This window comes from Euwallacea similis, chromosome 12 (assembly GCF_039881205.1).
Source record: "Euwallacea similis isolate ESF13 chromosome 12, ESF131.1, whole genome shotgun sequence".
In the NCBI taxonomy this organism is placed as follows: domain Eukaryota; kingdom Metazoa; phylum Arthropoda; class Insecta; order Coleoptera; family Curculionidae; genus Euwallacea; species Euwallacea similis.
Genome location: NC_089620.1, coordinates 3,191,107 through 3,214,462, shown reverse-complemented (window position 1 = coordinate 3,214,462; position 23,356 = coordinate 3,191,107). Strand labels below are relative to the sequence as shown.

The 23,356-nt window shown below is 33.0% G+C and overlaps 2 protein-coding genes across 5 annotated transcripts; one reads left to right on the top strand and one right to left on the bottom strand.

Annotated features, from left to right (window-relative positions):
* Positions 1-148: 148 nt before the first annotated feature.
* LOC136412700 (myoneurin-like) lies at positions 149-9,102 on the bottom strand. Its single transcript, XM_066395869.1, has 5 exons — positions 8,989-9,102; positions 5,679-6,589; positions 5,192-5,379; positions 4,820-5,134; positions 149-3,894 (listed from the first exon to the last, which is right to left on the bottom strand). Exons 2-5 carry the CDS (start codon positions 6,551-6,553, stop codon positions 3,845-3,847), a joined length of 1,428 nt encoding a protein of 475 aa, XP_066251966.1. The 5' UTR covers positions 6,554-6,589; positions 8,989-9,102; the 3' UTR covers positions 149-3,844.
* A 407-nt stretch (positions 9,103-9,509) lies between these two features.
* Positions 9,510-23,339, top strand: LOC136412344 (zinc finger matrin-type protein 3-like). 4 transcript variants are annotated; one of them, XR_010752398.1, is made up of 11 exons: positions 9,510-9,761; positions 10,389-10,595; positions 10,848-10,997; positions 13,598-13,978; positions 15,581-15,819; positions 16,595-16,698; positions 16,873-16,944; positions 17,001-17,198; positions 17,296-17,375; positions 18,535-18,701; positions 22,195-22,318. XR_010752398.1 is itself a non-coding variant. In XM_066395389.1 (11 exons), the coding sequence occupies exons 1-10, from the start codon at positions 9,728-9,730 to the stop codon at positions 22,419-22,421; spliced, it is 1,692 nt and encodes a 563-aa protein (XP_066251486.1). In that variant the 5' UTR covers positions 9,511-9,727; the 3' UTR covers positions 22,422-22,467; positions 22,522-23,339. The 4 variants fall into 4 exon arrangements, 3 of the variants coding, with proteins under 3 accessions (XP_066251486.1, XP_066251485.1, XP_066251488.1); XM_066395389.1 differs by lacking the exon at positions 18,535-18,701 and adding an exon at positions 22,522-23,339 and having other exon boundaries at positions 9,511-9,761; positions 22,195-22,467; XM_066395388.1 differs by lacking the exon at positions 18,535-18,701 and having other exon boundaries at positions 9,511-9,761; positions 22,195-23,339.
* Positions 23,340-23,356: the final 17 nt, after the last annotated feature.

Below are 23,356 nucleotides of genomic sequence, written 5' to 3'. Positions count from 1 at the left end.
CAATTCTTTAGATCTAGCGAGGAGACAGTCAGGTTCTCAACCACAATAAACACCGTTATAGTAGGATATAAAGGATGTAGGTGTGAAATTTCCTTCTAAAATATGTAAACACGTCTGATGTTTATGTATTTATTAATTTTATACTTACAAAAAATAGCACACAAAACAAAAACTAAATATCTAATTTCCTGTCCCTTGCGACAATAAAGCTTCAAACTTATAACGAGTTTGATAATAAAAACTAACGCGGGATTCACATAACTCAACAGCGAAGTGAGAGTAATGATCAAATATTTAGTTCTTTTTGTTTTATTGGCGATATTTATAACAATAGAGTTTGTTATATTCATAAAACAATACAATTACGTATGGATATCTAATTCGAGTTGTGGTGTTTTGGACCGATCTTTAAGACAATTCCATGCATTCGACATTTACGAAAGTGCATTGGATCAACGGCGTGTAATTTAGCCTTAGAAATACACCTAGATGTCTGATATAAGAACAAATTTAGAATTGATTGCAACAAATGATAATAAACTCTAACTTGAATTGATCCCAGACACAGTTGCATATTTAAGTCAATCAGACGTACATATGTATTTATTTTTATACATCGTTCTTGTGCATTTAATCATTACTAAACTAAATCTCCGTTTTTACATTGAGCAATAAGAATATGTATATAGTGAAAATAGAAAAACAGGTGCCCTCTAATGGCGTAAAATTATATAGGGTGTCGTATTTAAAAAATGTAGGTTCATTTAATCACTTGAAAACTATATAACTTTACAATAACATCGGAGTACGCCACTGGATTCTACGGAAAAAGTCTCTAAGGAACCGTTTTAAATTTCTCATTAGTTTAAATAATAGTCGAAATGCAGCGAATAGTCGAAAATGGTCAATTTTCAAAAATCTCCCGTTTATCGGCACGAAACAAATAAAGACAGCGTGAGTCTCTGAACAAATAAACTAAATTCAAAAATCGAAACTTACCTATCTTACCTTTTTTATCTATGCCCTGTACCCCGTAAAACTAACGAAAAATTGATACCCTGTAAAAAACTATCATATTTTCCAAAAATAAGAGCTACAGTTTTTTAAATATTAAAATTTTTACTATGCAGTAAGCTTCACAGTAAAAATGTCAGTAAATCTCAAAAATTATAAAAAACCGTGTGGAAAATACATAAAAAAAAATTATTCTGTGCCTGCTTGAGACCCGGTTGGACAACTCTTTTATATTCCACTTGCAATTAAAATGCCGAAAATTTCAAATCTGTCTAGTGTCAGCAACTCTAATGCTGGAAAAGATATTGAACTATGCAATGTTGGGATAATGGGTGTTTATACACATAAAAAGATGACTAAAAACCTGTCAAATGTTGTCAAACTTAAATAAAGGCAAGCATTAAATCCTTAAACCACTATCGCAAAAAGGAACTTTTGCTATTCAATTATACGTTATTGTCAATTTAAAAGGTTGACATAAACTTATCTTATTCCTACATTCAAATTGAAGATACATTAAGTTAATGTACTAAAAGGTCTAAAAGCAATTTCATGGCATGAACTTCATATAAAATACCACTAATAATTGAATTCCCTTTAAATTTTTTGTATACCTACAAGGTCCAAAGATGTTCAAATCTATATTGCTACCTGTTAAAATATAAGTAATCTCTACGTACAAAATAAGATAATCTAATATTTACGATCATAAAAATATTCCTCTTTCTACACGACGAAGATAAAATGTTGAGCTACAAATTCATAACAGAATTTCGGGTAAGTAGACGTATACCTTTGTCGAGTATAAGTCCATTTATTATAGATTGAAGATGTGTTGACTGTGCGAAAGCTGATAGTTTTCGAATGAACAGTTCTTATCAGTGGCTTATCATTTCTGATGTATTATTAAGATGCGCACGCACAAGTGGTATTCGACCAATCCCGAATAACGAGCACTAGCAAGCAACTAGTGTGGATAGGTCGCTCTAAGGGAATATTCTTTGCTCATTCAAAGGAATAGGCTTACTTACCAGACACGCTGTATATTACTATCGGCAGTAAAACTGTTGGTGATCCCGGTTCAGCAACACCAATAATATATAATAAAATATTTGATTTTCAACATCTTTCATATAAATTTTCTATTTAAACAGTCCATAAGTTGAAGGCACTAATTACAAACAAAATTACAGAACGCCATAATGCCTTAGAAGCCGTTTAGTAACTGCTTTACTTTGAACACAGCTTCTACTCAAGAGACGTCCTATATTTCCATTTATTACAGTATAGAGGATGATTTGTATACAGTTTCAACCTTAAATATCGTGTTCTACGCATAATCTTTAAAGTGTACAGTGTATAATTTTTTATATTGTCCACATTCTTAATTTCCTAAATCATTTATATTAATTCAAATAAACATCTTAAGACATAATCACTAAACTTTTGCCTGCAGTAAAAAGAAACATGAAAACCTAATCGCATTTCAAAGATATCCACAAACGCACAATTTTCTTCAAATATAAACTTTTAAATCAAATGTATTTAGCTATGTTTAGCTACATAATTACTATTATGGTACTCTTTTTCAATCTCCATAATCATATAATAATTCTTGACCCCTCCGAATGCTCTCTATTAGAAGAAACACTAACTTTGGTATCTATTCTCAAGTTTGACTGTGAAGATTGCTGCTTATCTAATTCTTTCCCTTAAAAAAGTACATATATAACAGCCAGTGTTTCATCTCGAGCATTCTGCCTTTTCTCTTCACTAACCTATATTAGGTTAATAAAATCTCAACTGTATTCAATCACACAATCGCCCTTTTCAAAGTTCTTAACGGTGAATACACTCTTACGTTTGTCATCTGTATATGAGTAGAAAAATTACAAACCTTCTCCAGTTTCATTATGAATAATTAAAGCTACTAGGGATCTTTCCTGTTCTCTTGGTACTTAAATTTTAGTTTTTCGTATGTACTTTCTTGCCTTGACATACTTAGTTACTACGTGATCGGTGGAGAATTCGATTCTTTGATAGACAGCACACAGGAGATTGGCATGTTTCGGAGGCTCATATAACGAGCGACAACCTATACAAACACTGTCCTAGTGGATGCATTACCAAGGTTGGTACTTCTTGAAAAACGGAACATTAATAGGGGTCAAGAATTGTTATATGAAGTAGAGGGTGCACAAAACATGGCCCATGGATTAAATATTAACTGGAGTACTAAATGTTAATTTACATAAGTACTGTACTTGATTTCTATAGATATTTAATTTGAATGAATAAGTGCGAATATTTCTTATAAAAATAGTTATACATACACTCATATATTTTTTATCACGCTTAATAAGCATTTTTTTTTTAATTCCTATTTGGTTATATATAAATATTTTGTAAATTCATAATATCTTAAATTTACCTGATCCTGTGCTTACGCTGCATGAATTGAGACTGAACTAAAAATCTCTATTACAAATGTGTTAAATTGGTTCCAAAACTCCAAGGTCCTGTTTACTGCAAATACCATTTCGCTGATCGTTTTACGTTTACATTTTTGCTTAGTTATTTATTTTTTTAAAAATTATCAGATTGGTGCACCGTTCAATAAAGCAGTGCAATACATTGAGACATAGTGTTTTTTACACACAGAAAGGGTAATTGTAGGAACAAACACATTTGCTTCTTATCGAATCAATCTCATAATAAGCAGATAATAAGAGAAAATTAAATTATAAATTAAATACACAAGAATCCCGAAGCTATAACCCCTGGAATCCAGCCTGAAATAATTTGTTGATGTGAACGTTATTCGTCAGTCTCATTTGTCCTGTTTAAGGTGAACCCGCGACAAATGTTTTTTAAATGAATCTAAAACAATAATTTGAGAAAAAATTTTCATTTTTGTGTTACTATCGGTTTTATTATTACTCTACTCTCTACTCTTTTAATTCTATTTCCTGCTATATTGGGGATGGATCTTTTTGCCCGAATATCTTAATTAAACCGTCGGCTAAATTGGATTCTAAGAAAATCATATGTAACTTAAATTTAGAAAATCACCTCAGTTCCGTAAAAATTTTAAAAATCCAAATACGTTCAAAGGGATTAGGCCCACAGGCTGAAGTCGAAATATAAATTTAAAATATTTGCAACGTTTTATTGAACAAGAATGTTTAAATGCTACAAAGAGGGCAATCATCCCCTCCTGGAAGAGAACATTTCGCCCAATCAAAATTTTCAAAGAGCAGCAAAATCAAATCAATAGTTCAGATTAGTCGTTGTTATGTTAATCTCTATATTCCTTTAATGACGTTTCAATCCCCTCAAATGTATCCCTGAACGGCTGTTGTTAAATTAATATGTTTTTGTACACACAGCTGAACAGACAAGAACAATCAAAATGTATGTCAGTTTAGGTTTAGGCACACATTAAAACGAAAGAAAAACTGATAGTATGTTGTAAAAAAATCAAACCACCCGCCAATTAGTAGTCCATTCGGCTATGACGCTTCAGTTCTGTAATATCCATTGGCAATTTATTTAAACCTCTATTTATGTTAGATAATGTATCTGGCAAGGGACGCAAGACTAAAGCGCAGAATCCTAGTAGGGGGCCAGCACCAAAACTACACAACACCAAATCAAGTAACAAATCATAAATGTATGTGCCTAAAACTACCAAGCTGAACTTTAAAATCACCATGAGGGTTATTATAAACACCAAATCCGCGAATGAAGCATGCAAATAACGCAACTTTCAATAATAAAATTTTAAATGTACTACTTCACTTACTTTTATAATTAGTTTCGAATCCACATATGTTGCATTTGAACTTGCGCTTCACTTCTTCCGGTATGTGACTCCTATAAATATGGGCCTTAAGGTTTTGCTTGGTCGAGGTTCTAAAGTTGCAGGTGGCACACGGATAGTCAGTCTTATCAACTGCGTCTGAATCAGAGACTACCGGGTCCTTGTGCATATGTTTTAGATGTATAAGGAACCCTTTACGTTGGTCAAATACTTTGTCGCATTGTGTACACGGATATATTTCGGTTTCAAGTTTATCGGAGGCTAACATGTGCCTCCTCATGTGCCATTTTAACATGCCTAAATGGAACAATAGCTGAACCTAATGGAAATCTATGATAAATGTTTCAAATTTACCCCGATGAATGGTTTTAAATTTGCAGCTTTTTATGTTGCAAAAGTGCATTTCTTCTATGGGAGTTTCCCTATGCTTAAATTTGTAATGTAAGGACATTTGCTTAAATGTTTCTCCGCTAAATGGACACAACAAACATTGCAGAACCATTTGGCCATTATCCCCCTCTACCTGTTCATATGTTTCGTAACTAAAAATCAAAAACAATTTAATTTCTAATATTTTTCAAAAGAGAAGAAGAAATGAACAAAACTGTTAAAAGTAGAGCATAAACAAAATTCTTGTTAACTATTGCCGTGTTCGGGCATTTGCACTAGTGCGAAAATATGACCGAGTTTTTGACTGTTCTTGATTTACTGTGTGGTAATGTTACAATAGATAGGCACAGGCAGTATTCGGCGGCAATATTATCGCACTCAGCATGCACTTTTTGGAATTCATCATGTGTGTATCCATTCGGAAGTCCATGATTAAAACAAGCAAACTTACACGGATTTGTTTGTCTTCTCATATACATAAGGTTCAATGTCACTCTCACTAGTGTCTGATGTGGGTCGGGAGTTCCCTAACAATATCTGTTTTTCTTGAGACCTCTTAAACTTCTTTAATAGCATTTCTTCCATTTTCATACTCTCTGTTTTGTTGATGTTAATGAAATTTTGCTTCTGAAGTTCGGATTTTGAAACCTTTTTTGTTGGTTGTCTCACTAAAGATACTCTAGAAACTGGTAAATCTCTTGATAGATTTAAGTTTAGTTTGGCGTCATTTTTATCGTTTGAAAAGCTTTTGTTTAACTTGTCTGATATGTCCATCTTTACCAACCTAACAAATAATTTTTCATTTTTTTCTAGATTTAGGTACTTATTTTCCTCACTCTCAATCTTTCTAATTTTACCCTCTTCAATGCAAGAGTGAGTAGCACTTAACAAATCAAAAGCTGTTCGCTTCCTATTATTAGTAACTTCTGCAATGGAAACAATTGAACTAGTGCCAAGACTAGTGCACTTCTGTTTCTCCATACTGATTGTTCTATGTTGAAAACTGACAATAGCCACATTTGCGTTTACATCTTTATCATGGTTTAAATTGTCAAGTTTCTTTATGCCACTTCTCTTGTTGGATTGGCCATTCTCATATAAAATAGTACTTTCAGAATTTTTTTTAGTTGATGCATTCTGAGGCTTCTGATACCTAAGCATTGAGAACTTAGCTTCTACGTTATTATTGTCATTGTTTTCTGCAGCTAATACAATGGAACTGGCTGCTTTCTTTTTATTCAAAGGTAACAAATCTGGCATTTTAGATGAAACATCTTTTTGTATTTTATTTGTTAACATCGATTTACTGGTGGATGGCTCAATCATGGTGCTGGACCGACGAAAAGTCCGAATACTTAAATTCTGAAAATATAAAGTTCATCTATTCAGTTGTTAAGGAGGCAATGATTTAGTTGTAATAAAAGAAGTGCTACATTTGCCTAAACTATCCATTGATCATCCTATAAGCATCATTGATTTAAAAAAAAACAGGGTGTTTCCCAATAATCTAGGAGTGAATGTATGTTGTGTGTATGTTATAATGTTCCATTGGATTTAACTGGAAAATCTTGGCGGCTATGGAAAAGACTCAAGAGATGAAAAAGCTTCTAAATAGTATCGGAGATTCAAATATTGACAAATGAATAGCAATTAACATAAAATGAAACAAGTTTGGTATGGGAAAAAGCTGACTTTTTTTATAGGTATCTCTTTAATTTCTGCTGCATGTTTATACAGGGCGTTAGTGAACTAACTTTCGTAAATTTAACCAGTGATTAAGAACATCAATTTAAACAAAAAAAGTTCCATACAAAAGACGTCGTAAATACAACCATTTCCCCGGAAATTTTGTGAGAATTGGCAACGTGGCGTCGTATTTATTTCATTTCCGTATCTACCTAAGTAGCCGCATGAAGTGGGTTCGCTTTTTTACACGTTTTTTTTGGGTCTGATATGTTTTACAGTAAATAATTAACAAAATGCACTTAAATTCATGAAATTTAAAAATGATGTGATTCTTATTTTATTATTTTGGAAAGTCATTTGCCTTGAAATTATTGTTATCTTTAATTAACATAACATGTTACGTTACACATTTTCCACCACTCGCATCACACTCAAGAACACAAATTTATTATTGTTTTTGCTACATTAAATGCTCGAAATGTCCGCCATTTGAGTCCATGCATGCTCCACTCCGGATATGCCTTGTTGAACTCTTTTGAATAAGGTTTAATATCCGTTCTTCGGCTTCAGAACCGACTTCTCGTCCTTTATACGTAGGAACAACGCTACCTGTATCCAGAAGCCTTCGGGAAACGTGCACAAATGTTTGTCTAGCTGGAGGTTTTCTTTCTGGATAACGATTACCGTAAATGTGCCCAGTTTCTTCCGAATTTTGTGACGCCTCTCCATAAATCAAAAGCACGTCACGATACTCGCGTAAAGAACTTAGGTGTTGTTAATAAGTCGGAATAAAATCACTTAAAGCTCGCCCAAATTCACTTTGCCGATGATCTGTCGCGTGTACTGACAGAAGATGCATTCAACGTGAACGAAATCACATTAAAATGTTGTATGGAAGGACATACAGTCCGTGACAAATTTGAAAAATAAGGGTGGTTCCTTCCCGATGGTCCCTAATGGGATCCACATGCCCATGGTGCCAGGCGTCTTTGCCCAGGATCATATGTCACATAAAATGGGATAAAGTGTAGATGACCACAGCATAATGCAGATGGTTACAGAACTCATGTACTTATGGAGGACTCATGTATTGGAGGTGCTAGGCCTACCTGTTTACTGCGCATTCCAATGCCTTATCGCTTCACTCGCAAAGTGGGCGAGCGACCTTCATAAGGGCTATAGAAAACAATCAAAACAAAAACAAACTCTTCCTTGGCCACGTTCAGTGCGGCGTTGCCGTTTATGTTTATTTTTACCGCTTATGTTACTTATTCAGTTTTCAATTGCTTTTAGCAATGTTATTATTGAATAATTTTCAGTTTTTTATCACATATCAAACAACCAACATGTGTCAAGTACATTTTTCCACATTTTATTCAAATTTTAAAGCTTATCATAGCTTTTCGGTTATCAACTTTGACATTTTATTTACTATTAGGTTTTTGGCGCCCAAAAACTTTTTTGTTCAAAATGATGTTCTTAATCGTCGGTTAAATTTACGAAAGTTATTTCACTAACACCCATATAGCTTCACATAAGTATTTTCAGAACTCGTATTTTCAAGTTAACTTGATCACAAGTAAGTGAATTTTAGGACGTTCTTGGGAAGTTTTTTGACTTCAAATTAAAAATGTATGAAAGAAAGTATAAGTAACTAGAGGTTTCCACCTGTTACTTGGTTAAGTGATCTGAGTAATTTTCCCAAGGTACAAATTGGTGAGGTATTTTGATGTGCATATATCCAAGGTTTTCCTAAGCTAATATTTCCAAGGTATTTCCAAGGTGGGTATTGTAACATATTTCCTAGATATTTTGGTGTACAAAAATTATGCAAGCCAATTTTCCTAAAAGCCTGCAGGTATTATTTATATACCTATTGCCATAGAATTGGACCCCTCATTACATGATAAAGTCAGACTAAGTTCTACATCTTAGTTTATATGCTTATAATTATTATATACAATTAAATGTGCTACAGTATGGACAATAGAAGTAAAAAGCTATTGAGTTATGAGCTACTCCTTTTTATCATTTTATGTAATTGATATGAAATATCTTGTCAAGTACATACTTACCTATCTCAATTTAAAAGGCCAATTTAAGGTGTTACAGGGTAATAGTAAACTAATAAGTAAAAAAGCGGAGTATTGGGAAAAATGAATTTTTTGAGTTTTGGGGAACATAAATAAAACAATAATATTAATAAACACAATACAAATAAATAATAACGGTAATAAAAAAAGATCAAGAAATATTAAATAAAACTTAGAAGGGTATTTCAGAATGCTCCCCTGTGCTCCAACTACACTAAGAATGGGTCGATTGCGCTGCCATGAGATATATTTCTGATAATAAAATGACGTCATTTTGTAGATTCTGTATGTGTATTTTTTTCACATATGGCGAAAAATGTCTCCAATCCGAATGAACGTTATCTGAAAATTCATTTTAAGCCAATTAACTCCTAGGAATAAGCTCCAATTTTTTAATTTTGTTATGTTACTGTCGTACTTCGTCTCTACTTCTTGTTCGTATTGGGTTGTTGACTCTACTGTCGCTGCGCTAACCTTACCGTCACTTGTTAGTTCACGACAGAGACACTCACGACAGCAAAGTGAATCAGACAGATTCATAATCATAATTGGAATTTAATTTAGCGGCTAGACAGGCCCCATTTCCATTCTAGGGAGGCCCCTTTTTGCAATTCGCAAGAAGCTTTCTTCTTTGCCACAATTTTGTATTGTTGATTTTTTAATTTCATCGAATATGAAACCCCGGCAATCCTGATATATGTAGCTCAGAAGTCTTGCCATTATGATGTCAACAGAGGATGGTGAATTCTATCCAGGTAAAAGATGCTGTACCAATTTCATTCCATTCTAGACTAGTGTTTAATGTTTAATAAATTTTTTGCCTTTTGGGCACAACGTTTCCTGTATTTCTGAGATATCTCAATTTTTACCAAGTTGTTTTTATTTAAGCAATTTACAAGTAGATAATGGACAATCAAGGTATCCAAGGCTACCAAGGGTTATACCTATTTTTTTATTATTTGCTGATGATTTTCCATTTGAGAAACTGGTTGAAAAATGAAACGTGTGGTTATAAATACTATGATTTAAATTTTTTCTAATATTCTATTTATTTAATTGAATTTGTATCATTATTAATAAGAATTTTATCCATAAAACCAAAGAGATAATACCCACCTTATATTCATGTAGGTTTCTAAGAATAGTGGGTGTATGCTCAGTTTTTCATTTAGATACATCAAAAACTAAAGGACTTATAACACAATTTGTTAAATACATTTGAAAGCACCCATAACTACTGTAGTGGGTATGATATAGATTATATTGTAAATCAGTACATATTTAATATATGTTTAAAATTCTGCTAGGAAAAAAAATCAACTGCTCTTATATAACTATGTACAAAAATACTAATTGCTTGTGTTTTTTTTTGTTTAATTTAGAGAAAAATTTAGACAAAACATATAGAATCCCCAGAAGTGATCTACATTCTAACAAGACAAATGCCAACATGGCTGGAAGAGGGGGACCGTTTGCTACTCAGAATGAAACTCCATTAGCTGATTCTTATTACAATTATCCATATGATCCAAGAGCTGCTGGGTCATATTATCAACCAAATTATCAACAATTTGGTAATAATAGACATGGTAAGTTCACATGTAGATAATACTATTTCTAATGTTCTTTACTGCATTACAAAAATGGCTATGGCTCTATAAATACAACAAGCTAATCATTGAATATTATTGGATTTGAAGATATTATAAAATATGTTTCATGTTTTCATTTGCTACAAGAAAGATGAACTTTCTAATGCTACTAACACAATATTGATCAAAGTTTGTGGTTCAACAGTATTTAGTTTGTTTTATAACTTTTGTTTTTTTTTTCAATTTCAGCTTCAATGCTGAAGGGAGGATTTAATTTTGTCGCAGTACCACCTCCTCCACCACCACCAAGCAGTACCGCTGGAGCTCCACTGAACAAGTCAATATATGATACTCTGCAGCAGATCAAAGAGAAACCTAAAAATTATGGAAGGAACATCTGTAAGCAATTTTGATTTATTTTTGTGTGCCTTGAGAGTTGTTTGCATTTGTTCATTTAAAATAAATATTGTATCTTCAATGCTAGCTATATACTTGATGTGGGAATATAAAGGACGATTCATATTATTGGTCATTTATATATTTAACTTGATTGTGACCAGATCTAGACCTAAATGCTAATATGAATTGCCTTTTATTAAGTCTGCTTTCTTTTTGACTGTCCGTCAGGATTGAGGCTAGTTATTTTATAACATATGTAATGTTATTTTTTGGTCATCACAATTAAACTTTTTTTTTAGTAGTCCTATTGCCATCTCCCCAATTTTTTATGCAGTGAGATTTTAAAAACGTAATGAGAAAATTTAACAGAATTTTATTATTTTACATAAATATAATTAAAAGAGCTTTACTTGCCACTGGCTATAACTTTTTCAGTTTTAAGGATATGCGTTAATTTAATTCAAAATACATATTGTAAAGTAGAGTATTAATTTTATATTGAGCTAAATTGATAAAATGAAATGGTGGTGGTTACAATAATTAAATACCAAAGGTGCATTTCTTCATAAAGCAAAGGATTTATATCAAATAAAGGAATGCAATGGTTACATAACATTTCGTTAATACCACCCCTTTATAACTCCACAATACAATTATCTTGAAACATTTATTGCAGTCATTTCTAAGTCATCATAAAATAAAGCCAAAAGTTGCAAAATTGGGAAACAATTGGAAACAATTGGGATAAAATTAAAAAGTTGATAACATTATTTCTAAATTATTAATATAATACTAAATTATTTTCTTTAATTAATTTTGCAACTATCTGTCTTATTTTGTGTGCACATATCTGCTCATTTATTATCTTTCTATACGGGGTATTTGGAAAAGTTCGTATAAAATTTAAGGTGAAAGTAGAGCCAAGAATAGTAAAAAGGTCCCATAAACATTTTTAAATAATGTATAGTTCAGAACAGTAACATTTTCATATAGTAGGCATCCTTCTGGGTAATAGTTTCATTGTAATGTTTGTTACTTCTACGTGTTGTCATTTACATTCTTACTTGTTTTTAATTTCTTAGTTGTGATCTTTGTGCTTGACTTTGCATTACATTCGATTTTTTTACAACCATGAACCATCATCCTTTTACTAACCGTGAATATACCGATATGCATTTTATTTATGGTTTCTTTAATGGAAATAATTTGGCGGTTCAAAAGGAGTATTGATAATATTTCTCTGATAGAAAGGAACCTTCTGCAAGGTTGTTTTTTTTTCTTCCAAATTTATCTCTCTCTCAATATATACTCTTTTGCTTTTTTATCCTAATTAGCAACTTTGTACGTACGGCCATAGAACTCTTTCAGCGTGCAGACTATTTCCATTACAGAAAGTGATAATTACTGCAATGAAACTGTAACCGTGAGAGATGTTTACTATTTGAAAATGTTACTGTTCTGAGCCATACATTATTTAAAAAATTATATTATTTCTTTGCTAATTCAAATCAATAAAAAAAATCAAAAAATTTCTGTTAAAGGTAGTTAGGAAACTACCCCTATATTTATAATGGTTTGTGATGAAACTTAATGATGAATGATAATTAAAGACCCTTATGGTATGATTATTACCTACATTTTTCATTCCATTACCTTAATCAGAAAGTTATTTTAAAAAATATCCAAATGATAGGATCTTTTTGGAACGTCATATCCCAGTAACGGTGCTTCGTAGGACCAATATTTGTTTATATGAAGTTTTTTTTACTATTTTTGGCTCTACTTTCAACTCCTTAAGTTTTGTACCAACTTTTTCAAACACCGTGTATATAAACAGTTACGGTCGACAATAACCACAGAGCAGATTTACTCTCAAAGTTTCCATTTTTTTAATCTTACTCAATTTTATGAATTTCGCGTTTTTTATATTAATTATAATTGCATTATATGGGGTGGTTTCTGATTTTAGTTGGGAAATTTTAACAGGCGATAGAACACATACAAATTAAAACGAAAAGTTTATTTTATCTTGTAAGCTTTGCACCCCAATTTTTTTTGTGATTCAACACTGCTAATCATTTCATGAAATTTGAAATTCTTATTCAGTTGCCAATTATTTGGCTTTTGCATTTCTTCTATATCCGTTATTGTTTTGGAGCTATTTCAGAAGATAATATGCAAGACTTGATATTTTTCTATTGTTTTGATTTGAATGGATGAATTTTTCATGTCGAATCTCAATAATATTATGTCTTCTATTTTATTTTCGTAATTAGTTTAAAAACAGTTATAGATATGGATAAATACAAGACAGGAAGGTTTATAAACTGAACAAAGAATTCAATGTTTCTGAAATAAATGGTCGTCAGTGGCGTTGTACCATAAACATTAAGCTGATAAAACGGCGCAGGACTTCAAGAATATCCTATATATTTTAATAATGATTTGAAAAGTGTAACGACGTCGATTATAAACTTTTCTCTTTACTTTATGAAGTGTTATCGCATCACCCTATATAAAATTAAAACATTTTTAAACTTAAGTTTTTTTATGTCGTTCACTTGCTGGTATCTGTACTTATACATTTTTCAATATTCCAGATAAAAATAACAGTGGAAACAATAAGCAAGGAACTTGGGGATATGGCAATCAGGACTTTAATGATGGGGGTAATAACGGAAGATTTGGAAATGATAATGGCGGAAATGAAAATAGAAGATTTTCAAATGAAAACTTCGGCAAGCAACCCTATCAAGCGCATAACAATAAGCCACGGTTTCAGAATAATCGATTTAATAATGAATTTAATGAATCAAATGGAATTTTTAATAATCATAATTTTAAACGTAAATTTAATCAGTTTGCTAATAACGATTTTCAAAATAATTGGCAGAATAATTTCAATGAAAGTCAAAGGTTTAATCGCGAAAAGCCTCAATGGCCGAAAAAGAAGAAACTTCCACCAGCGGTTAATCTGACAGGTAAAGTTTACTATCAAATATCCATGTAGTTCAATTTCAATTACGAAGTGATCACCTTAAGACGGATCCACACATGGGGGATTCGGAGAATCCAGAACAATCGCTATTCGTCGAACTATTTGCCTAACTGTTCGTATTGTGACTGTCAATTTGATGAGTTCTCAATACACGCATACGTTTATTTGGCAATATTTATCCTGGCCTATTTGATTTGGCATATTTTATGGACTTAAGGCCGAAATGACAAGTAACGCCACAAACAACGAATATTTGCTTATAGCGATTCATCCATACTAGTTGGCAATGCCGCATGTGTGGAACCGGCAATAGAGAATTTGTCGAACACTATTCTACTGAGAAATGCGTAAATGAGGTCTGCAGGGTGTTCGAGATAGGACTCCTTACCCACGGGGCGAGTCAAATAGATGGAGTTATGGAGAGTCCTGCAAAACATTTTTGGTCACGTGATGTATAATATTTTTACGGTTGACTTTAGCAGGTACTTTATTCGTTTTTTACCTATTAATTAGATTTAACAAATTAATAACATAGACATGTCTTTACAGTAACAAAGAAAAAGCAGATGTTTTAAAAACTTTTAAAGGATTATTTCGCAGAAATCGAAAAAAAACGCGATCGGAAAATTGTCGTATTGAAAATATTAAATTAATCCAAATATTTAATTTTTTAAATTTCATGTCGAGAGGAAATCGTAACGTCCGCGACATTCAAATAAGTCTGTTACAAATCTATAGTAAGCTCAAGAAGTTTTAAATTTGCTTAACCGTTTTAAAAATTGGTGACTGTAAGTGACGTGAGGCCACATTCTCTCTTAATGAGTAAGAGATTGTATAGTGACACCATCTTCAATGAGTTAATAGAAATTAGAAGTCTAGATTCAATTGTTGGACGGTTTGCCGGGCGAAAAACTTATTTGTAAAACGTCACCAATCATTTATTGCCATTCTGAAATTCCATGTATGTAAAGAGTAATTATTTAAAAAAACCTCAAGTAGGCATTGAAATATCATTAACAGGTGTAAGAACAATTCGGCTATTATTCAAACGTTTGACGGTAAATAGTAAATTGCTTAATCACCATTCTATAATATATTCACGGTTTTCCGCCTACTACGAGTTTTTTTAGTGATCACCCGGTACATATTGTGTAGTTATGGTGCATAAGGGTTATTAAGCGTTGAACGTGATTTGAAAAGTTTATTTAGTAATATTTCTGTATATGAGTAAAGATAAATGTAAAAACATATTTGTCTACTTTTCTCGCTTTTTAAAAATTTACGTTCACTAAAGAATTAAAGAAAGCAGTTAATTCATCGGTGTTAAATCTGAGTGGAAAAGGGAAAATATATTTTGATATTGGACTTGGATAAATCAAATATGGCTATCAAATTTAACACAATAGTGCTATCAGTATATAAATTACCATGTAATCTACAACCCATCTGTAGTGAATTTAGTCATAAAATAAAAAATTTAAAAGTCACTAAGTTTTTTTAATTTTACCGCAAATGCCACAATGTGGAATTATTCCCTTTTTCCAATAAGCCATTCAATTATTGGGCATTCCTTTAAAACTTTCAGTTCACGAAATCGTACCGGATTTGCAAGACAATACGCTACCAAAGGATTTGAAACTTCTATTCCAACCCCTTTTTTGTAAGCTATGTTCCACCCAGCTGTCCAGTAACCAAACCGCTAAGATGCATTATAAATCAAAAAATCACGAGAAGAAAATAAGAAAGTGGTTAGTCGAGCATGCAGAGAAAACGGGGGAGACACTACATCCTAGGGCCCAGGCTGTGGGTGAAAAAAAGGCAGAGGTAAGGTCCAAGATTAATGAATTTATTATTGTTTCCCTCCACTTATTTTATTGGGTTTGCATTTTCCATCCTTTTGATTTCCTTACTATTTTTGAGTTAAATGTTTGCAAAAGTATGAGAAATCGTGTTTTTATTAATGTTTTGAAGACCTAAACGAGAATATTCGGAATTTAATCAATCGGTAAAGAGGTTTTGATAATGTGCAACGTTTCATGTTTAGGCGTATCCCCGCAGAGGGGCCTATTCACTGGTGATGTAATCTTTGTGTGATTCGAACAATTTGGCATTCGTTTGGCGTAAAAATGGCATACTTTTTATATTATTTTTTATTAAGGATTGTTCATGCGGAATCGTCCGAATTGCATTTTAAAAATAGACTGCAGGAGCCATAGGCATCCGGGTTGTGCTACGACATACTTATTGACCATGAGATCACAGGGTTTATTCATCTGATAATCAAATCAATCACTAGTGAAACCTAATCAACTGGATTTAACGTATTGTTCGGGTGCCAAAAGGGCTTTTTTCTGTTAAGAAACATGCATCGCTTATATTTGCGTTAAGATTTGAAATAAACATATATTCATTTTCATAAAAATAAGTAGGTATTACACATGTGAGCATATAGTACCCTAAACCTTAAAAGATGACTATCCCTAGTTTGAGACAAATTTTAAAAAACTTAAAAGGTTTGAGAATAAAATGAACACATTAATCGTTGAACATTTGTATCTTTTATAATTTATTATTTCTTATAGTAGTCATATTTTTCCAGGATGGTGAAAAGGATCCGAGGTGGTACCACTGCGAAGTTTGCGATTTGCAATTAACAGGACAATTACATGCTGAATCTCATTACATGGGCAGAAATCACCAAAAGTAAGCATTCCTACGATTTCCTAGACTAGAGATGAAGGGTATTACCATTACGCAAGTATACTCTAATCTAATATTCAATGTTACAGAAATGCCGGTTTTTAAACATTAAATTTTCCCAGAAGTATCTCTGAATCACTACCAATTTAGTTTAATTTAAATATTTTTTCTGTTTAGGGCTTTATTAGGTCGTAAAACTCCTGCCGGACAGGGTTATTATGATAAGGATGGAAAGTGGGTTAGAATCAAGTAAGGCGGTCACCAACGTTTTTTATTTAAACACAAAAGAACAAAAAAAATTTCAGATCAGCCAAACAATCGTCCTTTAACTTTGAAGGTGGTGGTGACAATTTTGGAATGGCATTTAAGACTCAAAAGAACGACACCACGATAGGTGGGCCTCCGACCAAAAAGATGAAAAAGGAAGTCGATCCACAACAGTTCCATTGCGATGTTTGTAATATTAATACTACTTGTGATGAGCAATTGCAAAATCATTACAAGTAGGTTTACTAATATTTCAAATTAAAAAATATATGATTCGCTTACAATTGAAGGCCGGATTAATCTGGAAATATTATTTACGGTCTGATGTTTCAGGGGTCAAAAACATGCCAAGAAGCTGAAAGGTATGGGTATTAGTGCCTTTGGCGACCAAAGGAAACTTGTCGAAAAACTGGGTAAGTCAAATGTGATTTGTACAAAATTAAAAGGCTTGAAGACCCAATATTTCAAGCGACACCACTTTTGAAAAAATCTGTTTTTAATTGGCAGGCCCAAAGTAATCATACGAATCAAGGATTGAACAGATATTAACAATCGAAATGTCTATCGATAATAACACACACTAAGATTAACAGAAAATTTCAAAGTACGTATTTGAAATAGCAGATAACCCGTCAGTTAAGAGCCCATTCGATTCAATTTGGCAACCAGTGTCTATGGTTTAAGATGGAGTTTATAATACAACGTATCGGAATTTTCGGAATTGAGAAATTTGATTAACTTAAATTTTTTTGGAACCATTTCAGCAAATTGAAGAGACGCTGAAATGTTTTCTCATTTATTGTTGTTTGTTCACTAATTCAATTTATCATATTTTTTGATGCAAAGGTTACGGCAACCCAGTTCGTTTTCAGATGACCGGTACATCGTTCGGTAATATTTGGCTAGTAGAAAAATTGTGCTACTAATAGTTCGGTTGTTTGGCCATGTTTTTTCAGAAAGTTAAATGCTGCTACAATTAAAGGTCTTTCAGACAACGTTTTGCCCGAAACAGGTAAAACTGATTTCGGTAACAGTAAATAGTAGTAACGGGTAAAGATTTTTTTGGTTGCTATAAATAGGAAAAATTGGTTTTTGTTTATTGATGTCAAAATAAAATATACTTCTGTGTTGAAAATTTGTCAGTTCGGGTTAATTTGGTGTTAATTCAATTCTATTGTGGCGAGATGTTCGACTCAGAAGGTTAAGATATTGAAAATTCGTAAGAAGTAGGACGCTCTTTATTAATACTTCAAAAGTTAAACGAAAGATATGGAAATATGTACAAAGCTTTCAAATGTTGGCTTGCTAAGAAAAATGTTTTGTTGAAAGGAATGTGATACTTTATGTCCTTGGTAGCTTATGGGCTTTATATTCTATGTTAAAAGCAAGAATTTTTCTGTCTGATTTCATCGATATCTCCAAGTTTTCAACGTTGATAGTTTTCTGAAAAAAGGAATGACATGACTAAATTTCTGAATGAAGCTCAGGATGAATTATTTTTTATTCATAAGGTAAATTATAAGTCATATAATTTGATTTTCTATGCGAATCATAATACTTTTGTTCTTTTAGGTGGCAATAATTTTGGTGATGTCATGGGCCTGTAGACAGGAGGATATTAGTATATTTGTTTTCGAAGTCTTATACCTGCTTTTGCTTTAAATCGCACAGAAGAATCAGTTTTATCTTTACTGGTGTAAAACCAGCAGTAAATTTTGGCTATTTGATACTTAATTGGGGTGAGCCGTTTCTTCAAAGTCTCCATTTTTTATTGGTGGTACGAAATCTTGATATAACAAATAAATGAATAAATTCACTCGAAACGTGAACTAAAACCCTAAAACGTTGTATTTTCTTTACAAGAAGCACTGCATGCCTATCCGGCTCATATAACAAATTTATATTTGGAAGGATTTCATTTCTTCTGTACAAGTGTGTAAGGAATCTTTCGGTGGATGATAAATATACTTAGAATGACTTACATTCATTCTGTTATACATAATGGAAACCCATTGATTTCAATGGCACTGTCCGACTTATAATACATTAGAACAGCACATGGTTTGATTAAGTCCAAACGGTTAGAGATGATTATTTCCCTTTTTATAGTAACAACCAATTAAATTTCGCGGCAGTTTTAAATTTAACCAAGGAGAGCAGTTTTACACTGACAAATGCATTCATCCTTAGATATGTTAGATTTTCAACCAACCATATCAATTTACTACGAATAAATATTTTTAGCGTTGATAAAAAACCAAATCGTTAACAGAACTTAAACTTAATCGCTTACCTGTTTGTCAAATATTAAATCTTTATCAAAAAATCATTCGAATATTGAATTAATAGTGAATGTAGCATGGTTCATCACATTTCTAACGAAGATATGTACACTTTTGGATTCATTCTAACTAGCTAAAGGATTCCAACAACACAGTAAGTATTTTTAGAAGACGTTTGTAGGTAATTGTACCTATGCGAAAGGGTGAGAAGATAGAACGATTTTTCAGACATTTGTCCAATCGAATATACCTCGCTCTCATAATTGATTTACAAAATTTTGTCTGCGTGCTAACTTAATCATTGTTTCCATAAGCAAAAATACCCAACACTAACAAAAAATCTAATTATCATACTATTTAATTTAATGGAGTTATGCTAAAATGTAATTATAAATTTGAGACGTAAATAAAATCTGACGTCTGCTGGTGTGATAGCTATAGCCATTTATTTATCGAGAATCTTCTGGTTAACGTTTCCCTTTTCTTTTTGAGCTCTTGTTATCTAGCTGCCAGTCTCTCGATCAATTGATTCATTTCTCTTTGATAATCTCCTCTTTCTCCCTGTGTGTTTTTCTCTGAGCAACTTCTGTTATTCGTATTTAGTTTTGCTTAAGGGCGAGCAGCGCAACAAGTTGACCCTTCATTGCTTTGTATTAACTTCTAACCACTGGTGCAAAACACGTACGCACAAGTACCCGGCAAACAGTTCGACACAAGCAGGTCATTAATGAAATCCCACTTCTGACACCAAATGCTACGATTTCAAGGTTCTAAGGATTTCAGTAAACTCACTATCACCGTGAACACTATTTATTTACTCAACAAATAAACACAACTTCAGTTCATCAACTAATACTCAAGTAATCAGTCACTATTTTCCTACTAAACTAGTGCCGTAATTACGCCACACCGTAAGATCATGGTTTAATATTATGATTCCATCAAAAACTACGAACGTGGAGCTCAACTCGGTGGTGGATTCCTTTACTATAAGAAAATCCTTTCTGCTCATGACTTTCTGAGAGCGCGTTCAGAAAGATGAATAAAAGGATTATTTTTAATGATTCTACGAAATTGACTTGTATATGGGACTGGTAGTAAAATGTGTGATCTGTATTTCATCAACACGAGTTTTTTCATTTCGCATGCACCACTAAGAACTTAGGCCTTCACAAGCAATGTTTTAAAAAGCTCAGAGTTCAGTTTCGCTTTCGAAATATCCTCACATTTAGCATAGAACACACGTCCAAGAAGTTTTTTAAAAATTATCAATTTATGGTTAAGACCGTTAACCGTGGCATTATATTAATTCTTCGGAGGCCTGTCCCTCATTGTGAAATACTTCGACGCGATAACAGAAGCGAATTGTTATCATTCAAAACGTATTTCCCAAATTGATTTTGAATGATGAAACATTATTTTTTGTTGAATATACCTCTACCTCATCTTAAATGCCACAACGCATTTAAAGACCTGCATTTGTCAGCATGAATTATACTCCTGCACGGTAGGCGTCGGTTTAACAAACGAAACCGTCGTGATAACAAAAAAGTCGAGTGATAAATTTGTCGTCAAAGGGAAAATATCCTTTTGAGCCTGAAAAGTTATCGAAAACCAAAGAAACCCAAGAGGAAATCACCCATTAACCCTAAAATGAAACGCGCCCTGCGAGGAATGAAGCTGGCGTTTTGCGTCTTGCTGATGTTCACTGCCGCGGCGGACTCTTTGATTTGCTACAAATGCGAAACTGGCGACTGCTCTGAAAAAGTAGGCGATTTGGAGGAAGAATTCTGCCCTGTAGGCGGAGTAGAAACTACAACTGCTGCGGCGGGAGCATTAATTGAACATCAAATTGATTCGCTTGGCGGAAGCCCCAAATGCTTCATCTTCAAAGGAAAATCGCCCACTGGAGACAACGATTTACTCTTCAGGGGATGCTCAGTGACTGGAACTTGTGATCATCTGAAAGACAAGTTAGATCCTGCCGACACGCAGTGCTTTCGATGTAACTCAAATAAGTGCAACCCTGCTCAGTACATGAGACCTTTCGGTTTATATTTAATGCTACTCATTTCTTCGATATCTCTTGCATATTTTTTCCTTTAAAAGCCATTGTATTCATTTAAACTTGTAATCGTTTAATAGATGTTTGAAATAAAGGTATATTGTATTTATATTTTTCTTTTCGTGTGTTATTACGGTTGAAGGTTAGATGAAATCGAAAGCTTTAGGGGCCTCATTCTTTTCGAGAGCTGGCATTAAAATTATGCCTGGTTGTATGCCTAAACTCTGTTAATAGGCCATTTTTACTCCATTTCCCTGAGAACATTCTGTTTGTTAGAAATTATAGGAACGGGCGTTGGTGTGCAAGATCTGTATATATAAGGGCACAAATTATGGATGATTGAACATGTATGTGACATCCCTGCAAGCATAACTTTCAGTGTAATATCCCCATTTTAAAACACAAGTTACAAGTAAGCGTAAAAATAGTTGTAAATAGAACATAATGCGCGTTCCTCAATCATTCGCAAGTAGCAATGCTTGGAAGAACATTCTAAAGTGACGTCAATATCTAAATACACTTATAAGTCCAAATATTGGTATAATGTAAATGCAAATGTTTTGGTGGCAATCAATTTCCACGGAATACCACTGCCTAGGAATATCTCAATATTCCATTCAACCGAGCCCATTCACATTTGAAAAACATCTTGTTCTGATCATATTATAGCACCATTAAAAAAAAAAATCAAGGTTTGTTCAATGGAGTTTAGTTTCAAAAGTGTTCTGCAGTTCGCACTAGTGAAAACGAATAATACTCCAATTTAAATGAATAATATCACGAATCAGACTAAATACTTTTTTAAAAAATTAGATCACCCGGTATATTTAAAGATTTTGTGAGTTAACGCGCAAATTTGGTCAACTTATTCTTTCCTATTTTTAGTCACTTCGGAGAGCGCTTCAACCGTCGTCGAAGTTCTCACTCCTTCAGGTGTGGCTCTATCAGTAGTAAATCCTGATGATGACTTGTCAGTTTACCGTACCCCATCTGGAAGCTTTTATTGTCCCTCGTGTAACCTTACCACCAACTCTAAACAACAATTTATGCAACACATGAACAGCAAAAACCATGCGAAGAAAGCCATCCAGCCTACAGTGAACGGCAAATAGACGGACTTTTAGAAGTGTAATCAGCGTTGGTTATAATTAGCTAAAGGTAAGACGCAAAGCAAGTAACAAATATTTCAAGTAGTGTTCAACACTATTTCAGTTTAGTGCGATTTTACCAAAACTTCACGTTTACACAGCTTCATCAAATATCCAATATTTGCATAGTGTTTAATGAAGTAAAAAGATATAACTGATGTTTGTCAGACAAAGATGTGGGATGTATGTACGGTTAATGTACTACAATTGACATAATATTTATGTGAGTTCTCATTTTTGTTTTATGCTAATTTAGTAGTATTAAGTGACTTGAGCCATTCGAAATTTCGCGACATATACGCGTTTGCCGAATCGGACGCAAAAAACAAGGTATTTAGGGAATTGGGGTTTCCAGGGAAGAAGTTTTTTTGCCTTTATAGTGTACTTTTTCTCGATACTAGCTTAGACTACGGCATACGCATTATGTCGCGAATTTGAATTTAGGTATTTTTACACTACACAGTGGGGGAAACCGTTTGTTGCTAATTTCGAAACTGCCCAAAATATTGTCATCAAATATGAGAATTGTAACACTAAGTATGCACTCATTTCTCATATATAAAAATTTTTCTCAGTTTAAAATGCCAGGGTTAAAATACACATATGTGGCCATGCTCAGCTCATAGGACGAATAAAGATAGCCGTTTTAATTCTGAATACCGGTATCAAAATATACTACGGAGACTTGACTATTCAAAATATCATCCGCCGAGCGTTTTCAAATGCGACGTACACGTATGTACATACGTAAATCTCTAATATTTTTCGATGACTACTTTCTCAAGAGGTACCAGGAATTAGCGTTTTAGAAGAATATTTTCTCCCCTTCTGTTAGAACTTGACAGGCTTATGTTTAAGCCCAAATAAAATGTAACTCTAAAATGTCGTTTTTGTGCCTC

Coding starts and splice junctions, on each gene's coding strand:
- LOC136412700 (XM_066395869.1), bottom strand. CDS start 6,553: ATGATTGAGCCATCCACCAGTAAATCGATGTTAACAAATAAAATACAA. Junction 5,380..5,678: donor GAGAAGACAAACAAATCCGT/GTAAGTTTGCTT, acceptor TTTGATTTTTAG/TTACGAAACATATGAACAGG. Junction 3,895..4,819: donor ATTCGAAACTAATTATAAAA/GTAAGTGAAGTA, acceptor TTATTGTTTTAG/ATTCATTTAAAAAACATTTG.
- LOC136412344 (XM_066395389.1), top strand. CDS start 9,728: ATGATGTCAACAGAGGATGGTGAATTCTATCCAG. Junction 10,998..13,597: donor AAATTATGGAAGGAACATCT/GTAAGCAATTTT, acceptor TCAATATTCCAG/ATAAAAATAACAGTGGAAAC. Junction 16,699..16,872: donor ATGGGCAGAAATCACCAAAA/GTAAGCATTCCT, acceptor TTTTCTGTTTAG/GGCTTTATTAGGTCGTAAAA.